General features: G+C 37.0%; 2 protein-coding genes across 2 annotated transcripts in view; both read left to right on the forward strand.

Annotated features, from left to right (window-relative positions):
- The first annotated feature begins 264 nt into the window (after nt 1-264).
- LOC137617212 (uncharacterized) lies at nt 265-7,346 on the forward strand. The gene is made up of 5 exons (XM_068347147.1): nt 265-291; nt 2,853-2,961; nt 3,824-4,660; nt 5,959-6,130; nt 6,938-7,346. Exons 1-5 carry the CDS (start codon nt 287-289, stop codon nt 6,952-6,954), a joined length of 1,140 nt encoding a protein of 379 aa, XP_068203248.1. The 5' UTR covers nt 265-286; the 3' UTR covers nt 6,955-7,346.
- A 2,998-nt stretch (nt 7,347-10,344) lies between these two features.
- The window catches only part of LOC137624501 (alkyldihydroxyacetonephosphate synthase, peroxisomal-like), a 61,676-nt gene continuing 51,395 nt past the window's right edge, over nt 10,345-20,625 (forward strand). The window contains exons 1-2 of the mRNA XM_068355315.1: nt 10,345-10,622; nt 13,396-13,491. Coding sequence (XP_068211416.1) covers nt 10,378-10,622; nt 13,396-13,491 — 341 coding nt within the window. The 5' untranslated portion in view covers nt 10,345-10,377. The remainder of the gene's footprint in view (nt 10,623-13,395; nt 13,492-20,625) is intronic.

Here is a 20,625-nt window from a genome sequence, read left to right on the forward strand (position 1 = left end):
TCCCCCAGACCACAAACGTCGTGTTGTTAGCAGGCACATTTACATTCGAATAAGCGGAAAACGGCCTCTATGCTCTACTGCCTTAAGAACCACTTTCATCTATCACATTACTAGGTTTAAGAGGACAATTCCTTTCTCGCAATTCTGTTTCCTCGTTACGCAATTGTTACCAGAAGCAATCCGGGTCCCAGCAACAACAGATGGGGCTCAGGTATATAAAGCTGGGTTGGTTGCAAACTAATGGTATTCTTGTTTGGTTACTGATTCCGCCAACATCACAGAGAAGATGAAGTAAGTGACAAGTGTGAGGAAACGTAAATAGAGGCTAGTTTGGCTTGATATTTTTTTTATGCCATTTTGTGAATATTTACCAGACGACAAACTCCTAGAGCTGTGAAGGATTCTCTTTTGAAGGAAGTTTAGTGTTATGCTTTGCTTGTGTAGAGTCTTTTGTTTTCAAGATATTTTTAGAATTTTATGTAAAGCTACGTAAATTTTTGTTATCAAATTTAAAAATGGCACATAAGTTCTCATTATTCAAAGGGTGAGATAGTCAAACTTACACATATATAAGATAATTAACTTATAATTTTATATATTTACACAAATTTATAATATATATATATATATCATATATATATGTGTATGTATGTGTTATACATATATATGTGTGTGTATGTATGTGTTATACATATATATATATATACATATATATATATACATATATATATATATATATATATATATATATATATATATATATATATGTGTGTGTGTGTGTGTGTGTGTGTGTAATTTATACATATGTATATATTTACCCATTAAATTCAGTTATTTTAAAGCAACACTTTTCTAATTTTCTGTATCTTTTATTGTCATCAGGGATACAATATAAATGAAAAGATGGTATTTGTAAAGGTGGTGCTCCCTTTATTCAACTTTTGCTTACAGCTGTTTCAGCCAATAACTAAGGGCTTTCTTCAGGGCATACCTACAGTGAAATGGGAAATATCCATAATCTCCGTTATCTTTATATAATAGGAGTGCATTGATGAAAAAAAAGATAGAAAAAGTCTACAGACATAAAAAAACACTATGGAAATTAGAAAATATTTTCCTCCAAGAATTATTGAAATACTATCGACTTTCTGGATTTTTAATGAAGCTTCAACATTCTATTTGGAGTTCCAAAGACCTTGCCATGGAGAAAAAATTTGATTCCCATCAAAATCCCAGACCGTCAATTTTGAAAGCTCCAGGATAAGTTCTGGAGGCATGCTGCAGAATGTCCTTTTGATGAAGGTGAGTTCATAGTCTGAGGATACTTGAATGTTCAACACAGCCTGCTACATGCTGGTGCACATTTTCAGCAATCACTAGCCACCCACATAAGTCTTCACGAAATTTATGAATGTTAGCTGGCCCTCAACATTTTTGGAGTGTCCGAACTCGTATAAGAGGTCCGTCGTTGATGCTTATATCACTGGGGCCTTCTCCTACTGTAGTTGCTGGAGAAAGCTATCCATGAAGAATTAGAATGTAAGAGGCAGATCTTAAAAAATATTGATATCACAGCAACATCATAGAAGAAATGATAAGGAAGATAATGCATGGATTCTGCACACAGGCCCAGAATTCTAATGGACACAACAAAGATATAGCTCTTTATCACATTGTGGATTTTGAGAAGTAAATGTTCCTAAGAGAATCATCACCTACATAGTAAAACCAATTTTAACGATTATTACTGAGATTATACACCAAGCCAAGTTTGGTAACTGTCCTTGGGATGAAAAACAGGCATATCACCCAAGAAGTCTAGGATTAATGTAGTTACATATTTAAGTGCTTAGAATGGGAGTGTAAGCCCCTCAATATATGTTACATTATTTATACAACTAAATTACAATGTTCAGGAGACTTTAAGCTATTTATAATAATGGGGCCATACATCACCATTCTCTTGATACACATGACAGAAAAATTCCATTAAATGACCTGATCAGGGACAAAGATGTTCACGAGAAGGATGACTATGGCAGTGATTATTGAAGCGGTGTGCATCGGAATGCAGTGGCCAATGTCAATCGTACAAGTTTCATCATACTATGTCCTCTTCTTCAGCAGGATGAGATTCCATAGCATGCAGTCAGAACTTATCCTGGAGCATTCAAAACTGATTTCTGGTATTTTTTTGGAAATCAAGATTTTTCTCCACTGCAATAACTTTGGAAGTCAAATTGGAATTTTTAGGCTTTTTATAAAAGATTCAGATGTCTTCAGCAGTATTTTCATAGTTATTTTGCAAAACATCTTCAAATTTTAATGTTTATTGATTTTTAGTCTTTTAGTTTTCTTCTATTTTTCGTTTGTACGAATGCACTGCCATTACATAAAAATAATTTCTTTATAGATATGCCCTGAAGAAAGCCATTAGTTATGGGCTGAAACAGCTGTTGATAAAAGTTGATAAAAGGAACAGCACAGTAGCAAATTCAGTATTTTCCTTCAAAACTTTATCCCTGAAGATAAGAAAAAATACAGTAAACTAGAAAAGTGTTGTGTTAGCATAATTGATGACACAAGTTCTTAAGTATTTAATATAAATTACTTAAGAGATTGAGAGTGTATATATATATATATATATATATATATATATATATATATATATATATATATATATATATATGTATATATATATAGATATATATATTTATATATATATATATATATATATATATATATATATATATATATATATATATATATATATATTAACTGTCTTAAGAAAACTTGCTGTAGTAATCTACAAGATCCCCTTGCATTAAAAGCTTCCTTGTTTGTCTTCTCAGTTTGTTTACCATTACCGTCGCTCTGCTGGTCACGCCATCTTTTGGGGGCTTCCTGCTTCACCGACCTACAACAAAGGCATCTTATCCTGCTCTACCTCATCCTAAAATAGTAGGTATCACATTTATATGTGTATGTGATTTTTGTCCTTTTATATATAAGACCACAGATACTGATAGGTATCAAATTTAATTTACTTTGGAGAGATTTTCATATAAGGTAATCTACCATAGCTAGGATTCGAACCCATCATTTTGTATTTGACCTCGTCCTAAAAGAGTGGTAGGTATCACATTTATATATATATATATATATATATATATATATATATATATATATATTTAGTTTTGTTTTTTATTTTGAATTATTTTTTTCTTTTGTTTTTTCCAATATTTTTTTTTTATTTTGAATTCATATTTTTGTTCTTTGTTTTTTTCCCTTATTTTTTTATGTAGAATTTATGGAGCGTTTGTAGGGTGACGGCCAGATCCCGTAGAAAACGGGAATATTCTGATCTGTGGCCGTCGTTCTGAAAACGATTTTGGCGGGAGAAGCTAACTTAAAAAACCCACCTAACCTATGCTGAAAGCCATATCCTTACCCTGGGGGGCTGCGCCCCCCCGGACCCCCCTTACACAACATATTTAAGATCCGTAGACCATTTCCAAACGTTTTTATTCTATACAAGATAACAGTAGGAGCGATAATAAGCAAATTAGGACGCTTGGCCGTAGCGCTACAAACTACCCGAATTTATTTTTTTCTTTTGTTTTTTCAAATATTTTTTTTATTTTGAATTCATATTTTTTTATTTGTGCTTTTCCATTATTCTTATTTTGTGTTTTTGATTTTGAATTAATTTTTTTCTTTGATTTTTCCAATATTTTTTTATTTTGAATTCATATTTCTTTGTTTTTTTCAATTACTTCTATTTTTTGTTTTTTTTATCTTAGAATTAATGTTTTTTTTCCAGGTCTGCCCAACAGCCTTTATCTACAGCAGCATCACGGAGACCGAAGTCGTGACCGAGACCGCGACCAACATGGGCTACCACACCCAGACCATCGTCAAGACCGAAGTGAAGACGGTTCCCCAGTACATGACCAAAACGGTCTTCCAGACGAAGACCGTCTCCGATATCACAACGATCCCCACCACGATCCTGTACACGACCGAGGTCACAGAGACCGCTACGGAGACGGTCTTGACGACCGTCATCGATGCCACTACGATCTCCGAGACCGTTTCTGTTACTGAGACCGAGTTCGTCCCAACCACCATCGTAGAACCTACCACCACTTCTGAGACCATTTTGGTCACAGAAACCGAAGTGGTCTCTATAACCGTCACAGAACCTACCACCATATTAGAGACCGTTTCGGTCACCGAGACCGAGGTGGTCTCTACAACCGTCATCGAGCCCACAACTATATCGGAGACCGTTTCGGTCACTGAGACCGAAGTGGTCCCTACTACCATCATTGAACCCACCACCATATCCGAGACCATTACGGTCCCGACTACTGTTATTGAACCAACCACAATTATCGAGACCATTTCGATCACAGAGACCGAAGTGGTTCCAACTACCGTCATCGAATCCACCACCATATCCGAGACCATTTCGGTCACTGAGACCGTTTCGGTCACAGAGACCGAAGTGGTCCCAACGACTGTCATCGAACCCACCACCATATCAGAGACCGTTTCGGTCACCGAGACCGAAATGGTCGTGACCACGCTGACGGAGACCGAAATTGTTCCTACCTTCATCACGAGTTCTGTCACTATTATCACTACGGAAACTGAGGTAAACTAAAGTTTAACTTTTCGATAGATAGATAGGAAGATAAATCGTTAGATAGATAGATATTTAAAAAGATAAATATTTAAAAAGTTAGATATTTAAAACAGTAGTAACGTGTTCGCCCAGCATTCGCATGGCAGCAGATCGATCCCAGCCCCAGACCGTGACTTTAAGCTGTTTACTGGGTAGGCCACTACTGTGGTTAGGCACCACAGGGTGGGTTGGGCTTGCCAGGCTGACGTTCTGGTGAGCATCTGTTCTGATGGTACTGGAACTGAAACTAGACACCTTTTTTTAATAGATATTTAAAAAGATACATATTCAAATACATAGATATTTAAAAAGATAAATATTTAAAATAATACATATTTAAATAGGTATTTAAAAATGTAGATATTTAAATATATATATATATATATATATATATATATATATATATATATATATATATATATATATATATATATATATATATATATTTATAAAGATAGATATTTCAAAATATATATGTTTAAATAGATAGATGGATATTTAAACATATATATTTAAAAAAGATAGATATATATATAGATATGTATTTAAAATGATAGATATTTTAATATGTTGGTATTTAAAAAGATAGATATTTAAATAAGAAGATAGATATTTAAATAAATATTTAGATTTGTAAATAGATAGACGGATATTTAAATTGATAGATAGGGCGATAGATAGGGTTCGAATATACGGGTAAGGGAATTGAATAATAATATCAATAATAAAAATTCATATATATATATATATATATATATATATATATATATATATATATATTTTCAAATAAGCCATATATCTTTCATATGTTAATGTCTGGATTCTCTTAACGACCTCGAGATCGGAGCCCCAGGCGAAATCACTCAAAGACAACAGCTTCTGACCGGCCGGGAGTCGAACCCTGGTACAGGAAACTTGTATGAGCAGTGACTTACCACTTGGCCATATATATATATATATATATATATATTATATATATATATATATATATATTTATATTTATATTTATATTTATATATATATACTGTATATATATATATATATATATATATATATATATATATATATATATATATATATATATATATATATATATATATATATATGTATGTACTAAGTACAAAGCTACCTATGAGGAACTCCCATTAGGATGACATGGCTATCTCGCCCAAAAATAGATTTTTCCTATGTCAAAATGCGGTATGTGTTCGTGTGTTTGTGTGTGTACAGTGTACACAAACTCATATTGATTTCTTCCCTCCCAACAGACCGAAGTCCAGTCAATTTCCGTGACGGAAACAGAAACAGTCTCCTCCACAGTCACCGAAGTGCAGACTGCCACAGTCACAGAAGAGGTGCCGGTCTACAGAACACAGACTGTGACGGTCACAGACGTTGGCAACGCTGCCGGCACTGCTCAGAGTTACCTACCACCCGTGCGTGAGTATTCCGAGTCACTTTAAGTTTATTTGGCTGATTGAACGGCCGGTTCATCTATTTTAATGAATGATAATTATTTATATTGCCAAAAGGGTCTTTATATAGTCCATTCGTCCTCTTGGTGCATCCTGCTTTTAGCCGTTTCCTTGACTTTGTTCTGTCCCTACAACATCTTTCCATCTTATGTAATATATATATATATATATATATATATATATATATATATATATATATATATATATATATATATATATATATAATGAGAATGGATGTCTTTTGTAATAAAACAAACCAATGAAATTTAATGTATAAATTATATATGCGTGTGTGGTGTTTGTGTGAATAAATGTATAATTTCCTTGCAAAATATGAAAAGCGTGGATATAATTCATTGTAATTAGTACAGACTTCAACGAACAGTGAACTCACTCACTTAATTTTTTTATTTTTCTATTTCCTAGAAATTAGAAGGCACTAGAAATGTCTACTTTTATAAGTTTATTGATATGAATACATGTTATTTTATTAAACCACAAGTTGACGTACCACAGTATGAATTGAGCCAGTACTGTCTTATTTTATTGAGCACATCTTTTGATATTAAGCTTCATGTATGAGAACAATTAACTGGATTCCACAAGGCATTAGGCCTACATGGCTTGGGACTAGGAAACTTGAAGTAGCTGATGAATGGAGAAGTATCGATTTGGAAGCTCAAGACGACTGGAGAAATGTAACCGAGGCCCTTTGCGTCAATAGGCTTAGGAGATGATGATAACAAAATAATTATTCTTTTCTATGTTGCAGGTCGACATTTCGGATAGAAAACCAACTTCATTTGTCGAGGAGAGAAAAAGAAAAAGAAAAATGAGGTGAGGTGCTACTGTTGGGCGTGTGTTTGCAGATGCCAGATGCACGCCGACGAAGATTACATTGAATCTTTGAGCATTTACAGAGAATGGAATGTTAAAATGTTGTATTATAATCTTTAAAAAACTGAAAAAATACCAATATCCAACTTTCCTCTTCATCTGAGGATGATAGTCAAGGCATTTAAGTTTATTGCACAAACGGTGTATGATCCCTTTCGCGCACTTGTACTGTATATGCCACTTGTTTCCCAATATTTTTTTCATATTTGTTGATCAGTTTTCATATCTAAACCATGACATGACATTGACTTTTATTAAATATCTTACACGTTTTATTTTCAATAAAAAAAAATGTGCCATGAAAAACCAACTTTGTGTTTCATCCCTGCTGTCTCTACAGAATTGAAAAGTCTGAAAAGAAATTATAATTAAGAATTAAAAAAAGAATTGCAAATTTCTGAGGAATTTTGACTCTTGGTGTATTGAAACCAACCAAATATATTTCGTAAAATAACGGAAAAGTAACCTCGAGCTTTGAATTCATTTGGAGCAAAGGTTTTATTTTGAATTAAATCAAAGATACCAGACTGGAATATTATTTTCGTGTTGGTTTTACTTTATCCATTTAATGCTTCGTGATGCTAATTATTATTACAACTAGCTAAGCAACAACCTTAGTTGAAAAAGCAAGATCCTATAAGCCCAAGGGTCTCAACAGGGAAAACTAACCCAGTGAGGAAAGAAACTAAGGAAATAAATAAACTACAAGAGAAGTAAGGAACAATTCGAATGAAATATAACAGTAACAATAGTAAAACATATTACAAGCTAAGCTGTAACCATAGTTGGAAAAGCATATATGAACTATAAAAACTCAAAACAATACAGGAAGAGACACAAGATAGAATAATGTGCCCTAGTGTACCCCCAAGCAAGAGACCTCTACCTTAAAACAGTGGAAGGCCATGGTACAGAGGCTATGGCACTACCCAAGACTAGAAAACAATGATTGATATTGATACAATAGTTGCCTGAGCAACACAGTTTGGTAATGCTGCAACAGTCTAGTAAAGACAATGAAGAAACACTCATCGCATCCTTTCAAAAGATGTCAAGAGTGTGCTACAGACATGTCTTTAAAAAGAAGTCTGTGTCTTTTATCAACAGGAACTTTATCTTCTAAAAACTAGAAGTTGTGACGTGTATAACTTTCTTTGAGTGGGAAGAAGCAAAGTACCGAGAGTGATACTGATAAGGTTGCTTCAGTTGTATAGCAAATTATACAAGTACAGCTGTTATCTTATGGTGTAAGACCTAAAAATACAGAAGAAATGTTGCCTTAGAAGTAGTTTTGTTTCACGGGAGAAATATTCTTAAGTCTGGGAACAAAGTGAAGTGAAAACTAGAAATGTTGTCACGATAAAATGAGCCTTTTGAAAGTGATTAGAACGTGTGTTTGAAATTTGATTTATGATACTTGATTGCCAAGTATGCAATGGTCATACTTCTTTTTTTTTCTTTTTTAATTCGGTTGAACAACTAGAAATGTTGTCACGATAAAATGAGATTTTTGACAGTGATTAGACCATGTGTTTGAAATTTAATTTATGATACTTGATTGCTAAGTATGCAATGGTCATAATTTTTTTTTCGGTTGACTGACTGATGCCTTGTTCACGTGAACATCAATTATTATAGTACTGACCTTTGCTCAAAACACGTGGCTTTCATCTGTATCATAGTCTCGATAGAGATGCGTGATCTTTGATACAATGAATCATAAGTGTGCTCTTTGTTGCCACACCGAATCACCGAACGGACAATATTATCCTTAAGATTCAATGCCTTATCATTCGAGTGTCGATTCAGTTTTGAAGTACTGTGTGAAGTTCTAATCTAATTTGATTAGATAAAGTCACTTACTTATATGCAAGACTCATTGTGGTAAATTCTTTTTGGCAAACTCCTGCAAAAATGTGTACATCAGGCGTAAAGAAGTGTAAAACAATAAGCATACGAACAAGCTATATCAAAATATTTTTTTTCCTTCTTTCCTTTCCTTACTGGGCTATTTTCCCTGTTGGGGCCCCCGTCCGTATAGCATTCTGCTTTTCCAACTAGGGTTGTAGCTTAGCAATTAATAATAATAACAATAATAATAATACATACATACATACATACACACACACACACACACACACACACACACACACACACACATATATATATATATATATATATATATATATATATATATATATATATATATATATATATATATATATATATATATATATATATATATACATAGCCTAGGCCTACCCACATATTCATTTTGATTTGAGCCGTGAGGGAAGACAAAGTAGAATATCATATTCTGTTTTTCTTGTATATGATATAAGATTGTTCTTTACACACACAAAGTTAATGAATCAAAATATATATGAATTAAAGTATTTTCAGAAGTTAGCGTATATTAGTTATAATAAAAATATGCATAAAGTTACATATTGTTGTATTTCTAAAATTGTATTATTAAAACATGCATTTACGCAAAGAACGAAAAGGAGGCGTTATGAAACTGAGGAAGGAGTGGCTTAAACATTATGTAGCAATCTATTGTTCCACTTATTCTTTATACTTTATCATTCCTGTAGGCGTAAAACATAACACACAACTCACCCCTAAAGAAATCTGACAAATAAATTAACGAAAACTATACATAAATGTATATAGGCCTACACTTCAAATTCTTAACAATATCTGTTATTAATTCCAGTGACAATACGTGAATGTCCATCGCAAATTTATTCAATGATATATTTGATAATATAAACTGTCTATTAAATCATTTAAATTTTCTCATTTAAATGTTTGCAATATCTTTATAATGAGGAAACAATTTAAAACAGTTAGTGATCGTATGATCGATAATTGTGAAGTATGCGGAAGGGTCGTTCAACACTCAAAATATGAATTGTTTCTTTATTATAAAGAAAAATATTAATAGTATTATTCTCAAGATTTATTTTAATAATGCGTAATGATTACTAGATTATTATCTAAAAAGTTCTTAATATTGCAATTATTTAAAGAGGATAACAAACAGTGGCACAACATGGGGGTGTCATTCGTACGATAATTATTATACATGTACGACTATTTTAGGTCCAGTACGATGTACGATACATACCTTAGGTATATACATGTGTGTGTGTTTAATTAAAAAGTTATAATATAATATTTTGAAATAAGTCAATCATGTAACTCCTTAATAATTATATTAAAACTGTACGATAATTTTGGTTGAAAAACAACAATCATAAGGCTCATGTACGATAATCCAGTCGAAACAGTGGCACAACAACAACAGCTATGGCATCGTCTGCTCGCAATCGTCTTTCGGTAATTCAGCGGCATTTATCAGCCAATAAATGTGACAGTTCATCTGGACAAAGTGAATGTGATACAAATTCCCCGAGTTCTAGTCGAGCAGAAAAGGAAAATGAAACCGGCAAGCCCTTGGGGTCTGAGATAAACCTTCAACTTGCATCTTGGCGCCCCTCGGCCCCTGAGAAAACGGAGCATGATGTCACAGCTCCCACTGTGCCCAGGAAACGGTAATATCTTTGATTTTATACTATTAATTATGACTGTGGTTAAGCTATGTATGATATTTTAGGAATTATGGTCAGTTCTGGCCATGAAGTAATTTTCCTAGAGTTTAAACTCTAGGAAAATTATTGGCTGGAACTTAACTCGGCTACTGGGTTTTATTATAGTTAAGGACAGATCTCATTTTATACTCTTAAAGGGTATTTGGGGTGTATGCATGATAGCGGCCACCTGTATGCATGGTGACGTCTGACTTAGAGTATGGCAGTCTAAGGTGGGTGTTAGCCCCCCATTAGGTATGTAGGTTAGGTTGGGGGGGGGGGGATTTAGGTTAGTTGGTGTCCATATTTTACCCACGTGGGAGGAACTTGCTGCTGAAATACAAAGGCTCCAGGTATTTCCTATAGAAGACTATAGTTTGAATTACAGGGATGCATTTTCACCTATCGTAAGGTGTTAGGCCCTTACTTTGGTCTCCCATAGACTCCCCACCTAACCTTACCTAGAACACTAGTGTGTCCCTACTTGGCCCATGGGGGTGCTGTATTACTTTGAAATCCCCTTCCCAATTTACACCTTCTGTACAATATGTGTTCCTACATATATGCAAACCTTTTGTTCTTTACGATGGATTTACTGTTCTTGCGTAGCTGGAAGCTAGCCATAACTTTTTATGTGAGGTAAATAAACCTTTATGTTGGCTTAGGAGACAGATCCTCATTCCCTTTGCTTTGCGTGCAAACGACACTCGGACGTCTCCCGGCGGAGAGTGTCGGGAGTGGCCATCCTGTCAGTGATGAAAGAATAAGGCTAAAAAGGAATCTTCTCCCACGGGGTTGTCCTTGAGGTCAAAGAAGTCCTGACTTCTCTCTTTGGCGCCTTGTACCCCCCTGCTGACTTTATTCGTTAGGGCCTCCTCTGGAGAACGAACGAGTAAGAGTAATGACTGTTTGACACCCAGGCAACCCTCACATTTGGCGGCCCTGTTGCTTCACTTAGGAAAGCGACGGCGCCCATGGCCAAAGGGTAGTCTATCTCTCTTGATGCCATGCATCAACTTAGGCCCTCCTTGGAGATTTCAAGTTTCTCCCCTAAGGAATGGCTCATAGAGGTGCTGAAGCTTGGGACGCAGCAGGAGTGCACATATGCCTCCAAAGGCATGGGGTGCAAGCCATGCCTCTGGAGTGGCGTTCCCTCCAGAAGGTCTCGTGGCCCTCGCTGAAGCGCCACCCGCAACTTCTCAACCACCTGCGGAATTGTTGGCAGAGTCTTCCCGGAGCCCCGGCCAGGTTTGCGATCCCCTCGCGGTGAGCATACCAGCTGAGCTTGCTCAGCATGATGTGCACACGCAGCAATCTGAACTTGCTCAGTGCGGTGAGTTCCTTCAGTCGGAGAAACGCTCTGTTCCTCTGCCCTCCAAGGTAGGTTGCCCATCTCGCCAACAAGAAAGGACTTCCTCTCTTGGGTGGTACTCCACTTGAGTACCTAACAAGCAGGCATTAGACTCATCTACAGCTCTTTGGAGCATCCTGATGGTGGCAGCCGCCAACTGCTTGCAGTCTCAGCCTCTTGCCATCATGCCCATAGGGCACAACGAGTCTCGTGAGGCATGGCCCTTCAGGGTCATTGCCTCAGGCGTCTACCCCTCATGGGATAGAGCCTTCTAGTTCTGACGTTAGTGAGCGATAGCAGCAATCGTTCTCAAACAAGCCCCTTCAGCCATGCCCGCGTCCATACAAGCATGTACCTCTTTTTGTAAGAGTACGCAAGGCAACTCGTCAACCTCCAGCAGGTTCCCTGATGAGTATTTGTGCCCCCAGTCACGCCTGCAGATGAATGGACCCTAGTTGGGTATAAGAGTCTTGTGTATTGTAATTACGTATGATTCCTAATTAGGCCCTTTGTAAACTTGATCCTAGTATTCACTAGGTTATTGCCATTATTTTTTTAACATAAGAAATAGTATTCCATGTCGTTAATGAGTAGCTGCAACTTCATTTCAGAGTGGAGGGTAGTTTGATAATAACTTTTAGACCTTTTTATTTAGTGGGTGGCCACTCTTATGTAAGTGTGAATGTTTTTTAGTAATTGATATATATATAACTTTGAATTTGGTAAATACTTAGAAGCTATAACTTTCTGGAATTCATTGACCATCCAGGGAATATTCCTGTATGTATGTATGTTAAACCTGAGAATGCTGAGTGCAGTACGAACTATGCAAGCAAGTTTTATTAAAAGGGATTATTAAAATTCTTAGAATGAGAGATACTTGAATTTTAGAATGAAAGAAAAGATATATATGTATATATATATATATATATATATATATATATATATATATATATATCTATATAGATATATATATATCTATATAGATATATATATATATATATATATATATATATATATATATATATATATATATATATATACTGTATATATACTGTATATATATGTATATATATATATATATATATATATATATATATATATATATATATATATATATATATATATATATATATATATATATTTGGTCATGCTCAGCTTTCTCAGTCCCTCGGGGAAGGGGAGTAGTCACTCCCCGTTGTTGGGTCTTATGTGTGTGAGCGTATCAATCTAAATATTAAGCTATAATTTCTGATGGGTCACTTACACTAGTATTATGATAAAGGGCATTATTTACAGAAAAGTAGCTATAACTTTACTTGTAATGTAAAAAATAATGCATAAATATTGAACTTTTTATTAAAAATTTTTTATTTCTTATTGCAGACAGGAGCTACTGAAATGGAATGGCTGGGGTTACAACGATTCTAAATTTGTAGTTCATAAAGAAAAAGACTACTATGTGTCATTTTCAGGGAACAGGTAAGCACTGTTGTTATTATTATTATTATTATTGTTATTATTATATTTATTATTATTATTATTTTTACAAGCTAAGCTATAACCTTAATTGGAAAAGTAAGATGCTATATACAGTACCAGGGGTTCCAACATGGAAAAAACATCCCAGTGAGGAAAGGAAACAAGAAAATGAATAAACTACAAGAGAAGTAATAAACCATCAAAATAAAATATTCTAAGAACAGTAACAACATGAAATTAGATCTTTTAAATATAAACTTTAAAAACTTAAAAAAGAAACGAGAAATGATAGAATAGCGTGCTAAAAGGAAATGTATAGCATTTAACCCTTTTACCCCCAGGCTATTTGGAACTTTCCAACCCTTAACCCCCAGGCATTTTTTTTTTCTCTTTTCAAGCACATTTTGCAATATATATTTTTTAAATTGCTCTAACAGCCTTAATGTTCATTATAGAGAGGTCAGGTTGGTCTCATTCTTTTGGAAAATGCCTGAAGTTTCTCATAGAGTTATAAAAAATATGCAAAAAAAAAAATGTAGATAGCAGGTTTTTGCAAGGACGTACCAGTACGTCCATGTGGGTAAAGGGATGAGTTTTGTGAAACCTACCAGTACGTCCATTGGGGGTAAAAGGGTTAATTAGTTCTTACTTACCCTTAAAATGTACAAACCTTCTACCTTACTGATACCGTACAGCCTGGTGGTATTGGTATCTACCAAAAAATAAAGTGATTGTTGGGTAAACGAAGTCAGGAATGTCTCGGGGGAACTGACGTCTCCTGTTATTCTCAACTTTCTGCCTTTTCACGGGTGCCCTTCCATTCCTCTGCTCTAAATTGCCATTCTTATTTCCTTTAAAGTCACTTCCACTAAGCTCATTAGAAAACTGACCACCTAATTCTTATCAACTTTAACATTGAGATCATACAGGACTATACCATCGCCCACATAATGCATTGTTAGATTTGATTTTAATTCTAACAGTCTGACTAACTATACTGAAGGCGATGGTTCTCTGTGTAGAAAAATAAAATTTTTTACGATATTTTGATTTTATAAGTTTTATCATTACATTTTTTTCTTATTTTTCTCATATTAATTTTTTTTTTCCCTAGGATAGTTTGTTCTTCACTTCATATATTATTATGGCATATTTGGATGCCTTTTATTTTAGGCTCTTTGGCTCATAGCAGTTCTCTTTCCAACTAGATTTGCACCTTTGCGTAAAATAGGGACCACATAACTATATAAATTTGATGTATATCTGGTTTGGTTTAATTGAGAGCCAGAAGAGATTAGTAGAAAGATCAATGTAATAGCTCTAATCAGTTTTTTACAGTTTCCTTTCTTGGCATTATTGTATATTTTTCATGCTCATTGAATGCTGTTTCTTGAAAAGTAGAATGCAAAAAGTCGATATAGAACAGCAAAGGCTCATAGAGTATAGTACTCAAACAGTTATCTGTTTTTACGCTGTTACTGTTTTTAGAATGATATATTGTTAATTTATTCTCATCATTTATTTATTTCCTTGTTTCCTTTCCTCACTGGGCTATTTTTCCCTGTTGGAGCCCTTGGGCTTATAGCATCTTGCTTTTCCAACTAGGGTTGTAGCTTAGCTAGTAATAATAATAATATTACAATTGCAATACTTGAATTTACACATAAAAAAGGTCAGATCAACTGAATGCTATTCAAACTGGTTTATCAATATCAAAGCAAGGAATGCAAATTAAAATTTTAAATATTTAACTTAGCCGGTGAATATATAATAGCTGCTACTCAGCGGCTCGACAGAAAACACACTCAAAAAACTCGCGAACGATCGCTATGAAGGTTGCGGGTGTGCCCACCAGCGCCAACTATCGGCCAGATACCACTCTTGCATGTAAACAAACCCTTCAATTCTTCTCTGTCGACCTTGACGACAAGACGTATCATTACTCGCTGTAGAACCTGGAGTTTTCTCAACATATTTGGTGAAGTACTTCATTTTGGTTTGAGCTTTCGCAGTGCAGGTGTTTTATCTTCAACTTAAATCTTGAACTCGTTTTTGGATAGATTTAATTTTTGATGACTTTGGATTGTTTTTTGGACTTTCTTTGACTTTTAAATGGCCGACCCTTCCCTTAGTACGGAAGTGTGTTTTAGGCTTTTAGCAATTATCTTATCACGTTATAAATTAATTATAGATTTTCCTCTATATATTTTATATCTCAACCGCCTTTATTAGGCCTCTTCGATTAGCTTTCCATTTATAATAAACATCAAGATAAATTTTAATGATTTGTTTATATGCGACCTTTCCTGAGAGTAGGCGGTCCTAACTTGGAAACCGAAGTTAAACAACGTTGAGCCCTTTCAATCGTAAATAACTTTTACAGAGCTAATGATTTAAAACTTATTAAATGAATATTTTTTAGTAGATATTTTATGAAAGATTTTCTTTGAATAGTCTTCGTACTGTTTCAAAGATGAACTAACGTTTAGTTTATTTATGCTACGCAGTTTGCGCTCTATCGTTACGATAGAGAGAGAGAGTATCACGGTTTCACTTTGCAGAAAGAGTAAATCGATTCTGACGTTTTGTTCATTCTTCTTTCAAAGCTTAAATGTTTTAAATTCTATTTTAAAGGAACTTTTTAATTGAAAAACCTTTCAGTTTTTTCCTTTGGTCAAATAACCTGTTTATTGACGAAAAGTAAGGTGGCTCTTCTCTTCGGTGCGAAATCAAGAGAGAGAGAGAGAGATAGAGACGGAGAGAGAGAGAGGAGAGAGAACGTTCCGATCTTTATTCTCGTCCCAAGCGAGTAACGTTGTTCTCGAGTTACTCTCGTCCCTAGTCTCTGTACGGGGAGAAAGGATAAAACGTTTTTAGTTTTTATTCTCGTCCCAAGGCACTGTACGGTGAGAGATTGAAAACGTAGTTTTGAATGAACTAGTGTTCAGTCTCTTTCCCAGCCACTGATCTTTTTACCTTAAAATATGTTTACTGTTTTTTGCTTGTATTAATGTGCTTACATTATACGACTGATTTCGCAATTATAACCTTTTGATGAGGGTAGAATTGCGTGCTTCAGGTAGAAATCAGTTTTATTCATACCTAATGTGATTTGTAAAAGAAATTCGATTTCAGTGAAATAAGTGCAAAACAGAAAATCGTAGTGATAAAGTGATATTGCGCAAAGTGTTATCAGTGTTGCGACCGAGGGTTCGTCTGTTCGTGCCTGTCGTTCGCCTAGTCCGAGACCTCTTGCAAGCTCCCAAGCCCAGGGAAGAAGTAATGTCGTACGACTTATGGGTTCGAGAGGCCTTGATCAGCGAACAGACGTTCCCTCTATGGTATCAGGCGTATCTCATCAAGATCACCCCTACCATAAGACGAGAGAGACGATTTTCTCCTCGTCATCCGAAGGCTTTTCGCATAAGAAACCGTGGAACAAGGTTTCAAGGCCCTTTAAGCGAAAGTCAGTCCTTTCAGGACAGGTCCAGCGTCCTGGTTTTAACTATTAGGACAGCTCTGACCCTATGCAGTCATCGGAAGACTGCTCGCCGCCTAAACAAAAGCGTAACACAGGCTCCGAGAGTTTTTTTGTAGGCAAGGTTTTGCAGTCACAGACGTTACCCTCGTCTCTTACCGCAACCATTCCCGTTGATCCTAAATGGGTTGTACGGCAAGACATGCAGAATAAGCTTGCCTCTCTTATGGAAGACTATTCTGCCGATAAGGTTCACGTTGATCCTAGCCGTTTATCTCATCGAGATCCTGGCCTTCAGCCGCCCAAACAAACCTTTGTGCGTCCTGTTGACGTTGGCGTAGCTAAACACGTCAGTCACGATATGTAGAGCCTCACTCGATGCGGTCACGTGTTGACTTTCAGCCGCTTCCTAATGCTCCTGTTGACGTTCAGGACGTTCGCCAACCAGCGGAGTTGACTTGTTTTGACGCTGAGCGTCAACTACCGCAGTCTAGAGTTGTTTTGACTGCTCAGACTAGGCAGTCAAAACAGTCTCGAGTGGACGCCGAGCGTCCTCCCGCACCTGTTGTTGTTGACAGTTCACAGACTGTTAAGCAGTCACATGACGTTGCGTCCTGGTCCGCTACTAATGCACCAGTGCGTGTGGACTCTGCTTGTAAAGCATTGCCACCACGGTAGGTCTCTCCCTTGCTTGAGACTCGGCTATTGTCGGACAAGGTTCCTTCAGATGAGGAAGTTGCTGTTCCCCCTCCTACTGATATTCCCTTGAGGACTCTGTCAGACGGAGAGGAGCCTTAAGCTGCTTAGCCCTCTATGGACTTTAAATAAATCATGCTGATTTTTAAGGATCTTTGTCCGGACCTTTTTGTAACTGCTGCTCCTCGTTCGCCTAAACGTCAGAGTTTACACTAGGCCTAGCTACTTCGAAGCCGTTGTTTTATAAGCTAGTGCTCTCTCGCTCTTCTAAGAGAGCTTTACGTTTGCTAGGCGACTGGTTTATCACCAGGAGGAGTTTGGGGGAGACAGCCTTTGCTTTCCCTACTTTTAAGCTGGCTTATAGAGCGAGAGTCTGATATGACACGAGAGAAGTTCTCGGCTTGGGAGTTCCTGCCTCTGCCCAGATAGACTTCTCAAACCTCATAGACTCTCCCTGGCGCCTGGCCATGAGACGCTCCAAGATTTTATGGTCGACTTCAGAGCTATTTTCGAGCGTTTGAAGTTTTGCTGTACAATTATGTCATACATAAACAAGGCTTTCAGGGATGGCTCCAATGATCTGACAGCCACGTTCTCTGCAGGAACAAGTCCCTCAGGGATGGCTCCAATGATCTGGCAGCCATGTTCACTGCAGGAGTACGTAAGAGGCAAGTGCGCTCAATGTGTTCATTGTCAAGACAAACTTCACGATGAAGTCTACCAGGCTGTCTTGACAGCATTAATGGAAGGCGACTGGATGGTCTCTCTCGACCTTCAGGAGGCATACTTCCACATTCCTATACACCCGGATTCCCAACCGTTTCTGAGGTTTGTTTACAGGAATGTGGGGTACCAGTTTCGAGCCCTGTGCTTTGGCCTCAGTCCTGCTCCTCTCGTGTTTACGAGGCTCGTGAGGAATGTGGCAAAATCCCTCCATCTATCGGGGATCCGAGCCTCCCTGTACTTGGACGACTGGCTTCTCAGAGCATCGTCCAGTCTTCGCTGTCTGCAGGATCTACATTGGACGTTGAGTCTGGCCAGGGAGTTGGGACTTTTGGTCAACCTAAAAGTCCCAACTGATCCCATCCCAGATTATTCTATATTTGGGGATGGAGATTCGCAGTCCAGTTTTTTCGGGCTTTTCCGTCTGCCATCGAATAGAACAAGCCCTGCTCGAAGTCCAACTAATGCTGAAAAGAAAACGTTTGTTCAGTCAGGAGTTGGAACAGTCTCGTAGGGACTCTCTCATCCCTGGAGCAGTTTGTCTCACTAGGGAGACTACACCTTCTGCCTCTCCGGTTCCATCTAGCCTCTCACTGGAACTAGGACAAGACGTTAGAGACGGTATCATTCCCAGTCTCCGAACCAGTAAAGGCATGCCTGAAATGGTGGGACAGCAATATCAGTCTGAGAGAGGGACTATCCCTAGCAGTCAAGAACCCAAACCGCGTGTTGTTCTCAGACGCGTCGGATTTGGGTTGGGGTGCGACCCTGGACGGTCGGGAATGCTCGGGTCTGTGGACCTCAAGTCAGAAGAGCATGCACATCAACGGCAAGGAGCTATTAGCAGTCCACTTGGCCTTGATGATATTCGAAAGCTTTTTCGAAACTAAGTGGTAGAGGTCAACTCAGACAACACCACAACTTTGGCGTACATCTCCAAGCAAGGAGGCACTCCTTCACGCTGCTCGAGATCGCAAGGGACCTTCTCTTATGGTCAAGAAATCGAGGCATCTCCCTGTTGACGAGATTCATCCAGGGGGACTTGAACGTCTTGGCAGACTGTCTCAGTCGGAGGGGTCAGGTGATACCCACGGAATGGACCCTCCACAAGGACGTGGGCAAGAGTCTTTGGGCTACTTGGGGTCAACCCACCATAGACCTCTTTGCCCCCTCGTTGACCAAAAGGTTACCAATCTATTGCTCTCCAGTCCTAGATACAGAAGCAATCCACATAGACGCGTTTCTACTGGATTGGTCTCTTCTGGACTTATATGCATTCCCACCATTCAAGATAGTCAACAAGGTACTGCAGAAGTTCGCCTCTCACGAAGGGACAAGGTTGACGTTGGTTGCTACCCTCTGGCCCGCGAGAGAGTGGTTCACCGAGGTACTTCAATGGCTGGGAGACTTTCCAAGAAGTCTTCCTCTAAGGGTAGATCTGTTACGTCAGCCCCACGTAAAGAATGTCCATCAAAGCCTCCCCGCTCTGCGTCTGACTTCCTTCAGACTATCGAAAGACTCTCAAGAGCTCGAGGCTTTTCGAAGGAGGCAGCCAGTGCGATTGCAAGAGCGAGGAGAGCTTCTACCATTAGAGTATACAGTGGAACCTCTACATACGAATTTAATCCGTTCCAGAACCAACTTCGGATGTAGAAATTGTTCGGATGTAGAAACGAATTTTCCCATAAGAATACATTGAAATAGGATTAATCCGTGGTTGAGCCCAAAAACCTATGATAACTTCTTAATAAACTACTACACATAACTTTCCCATGAGAATAATGAACACTAAATTAGATAATAGACATGTAAATAAGAAGAATAGACATGTAAATAAGAAGAATTAGCAAAAAATGATAAATAAGAAACGGGTTTTTAGCGTCACTTTACCTTAGAAACTCCAGCGCAGGTGTTGTTCGTCTTCGCTACGCAGAGAGGAGAGAGGAGACGGACGGACGGCGAGGAGGTAGAGAGGTTAACTACGATAAACGTAACACTACCGTAACTTATTCTAACTTACACTAAGTGAACTTTAACATAACTTAGCTTATTTTTTTTTTCATTTTTATATTTTATATTTTTTTTTTTATTTTTATATTTTATATTTTTTTTTACATTTTCTTTTTTTCTTTTTGATGATTACGTAATTTTAATCACTATCACTTACATTTAAAATTGACTGAATTTCTTTTGCTTCACTCTTTTCCGTTTTCTGTGTTTCACTTTCTTCCTCTTCA

The sequence above is a fragment of the Palaemon carinicauda genome, chromosome 2 (genome assembly GCF_036898095.1).
Source record: "Palaemon carinicauda isolate YSFRI2023 chromosome 2, ASM3689809v2, whole genome shotgun sequence".
Lineage (NCBI taxonomy): Eukaryota > Metazoa > Arthropoda > Malacostraca > Decapoda > Palaemonidae > Palaemon > Palaemon carinicauda.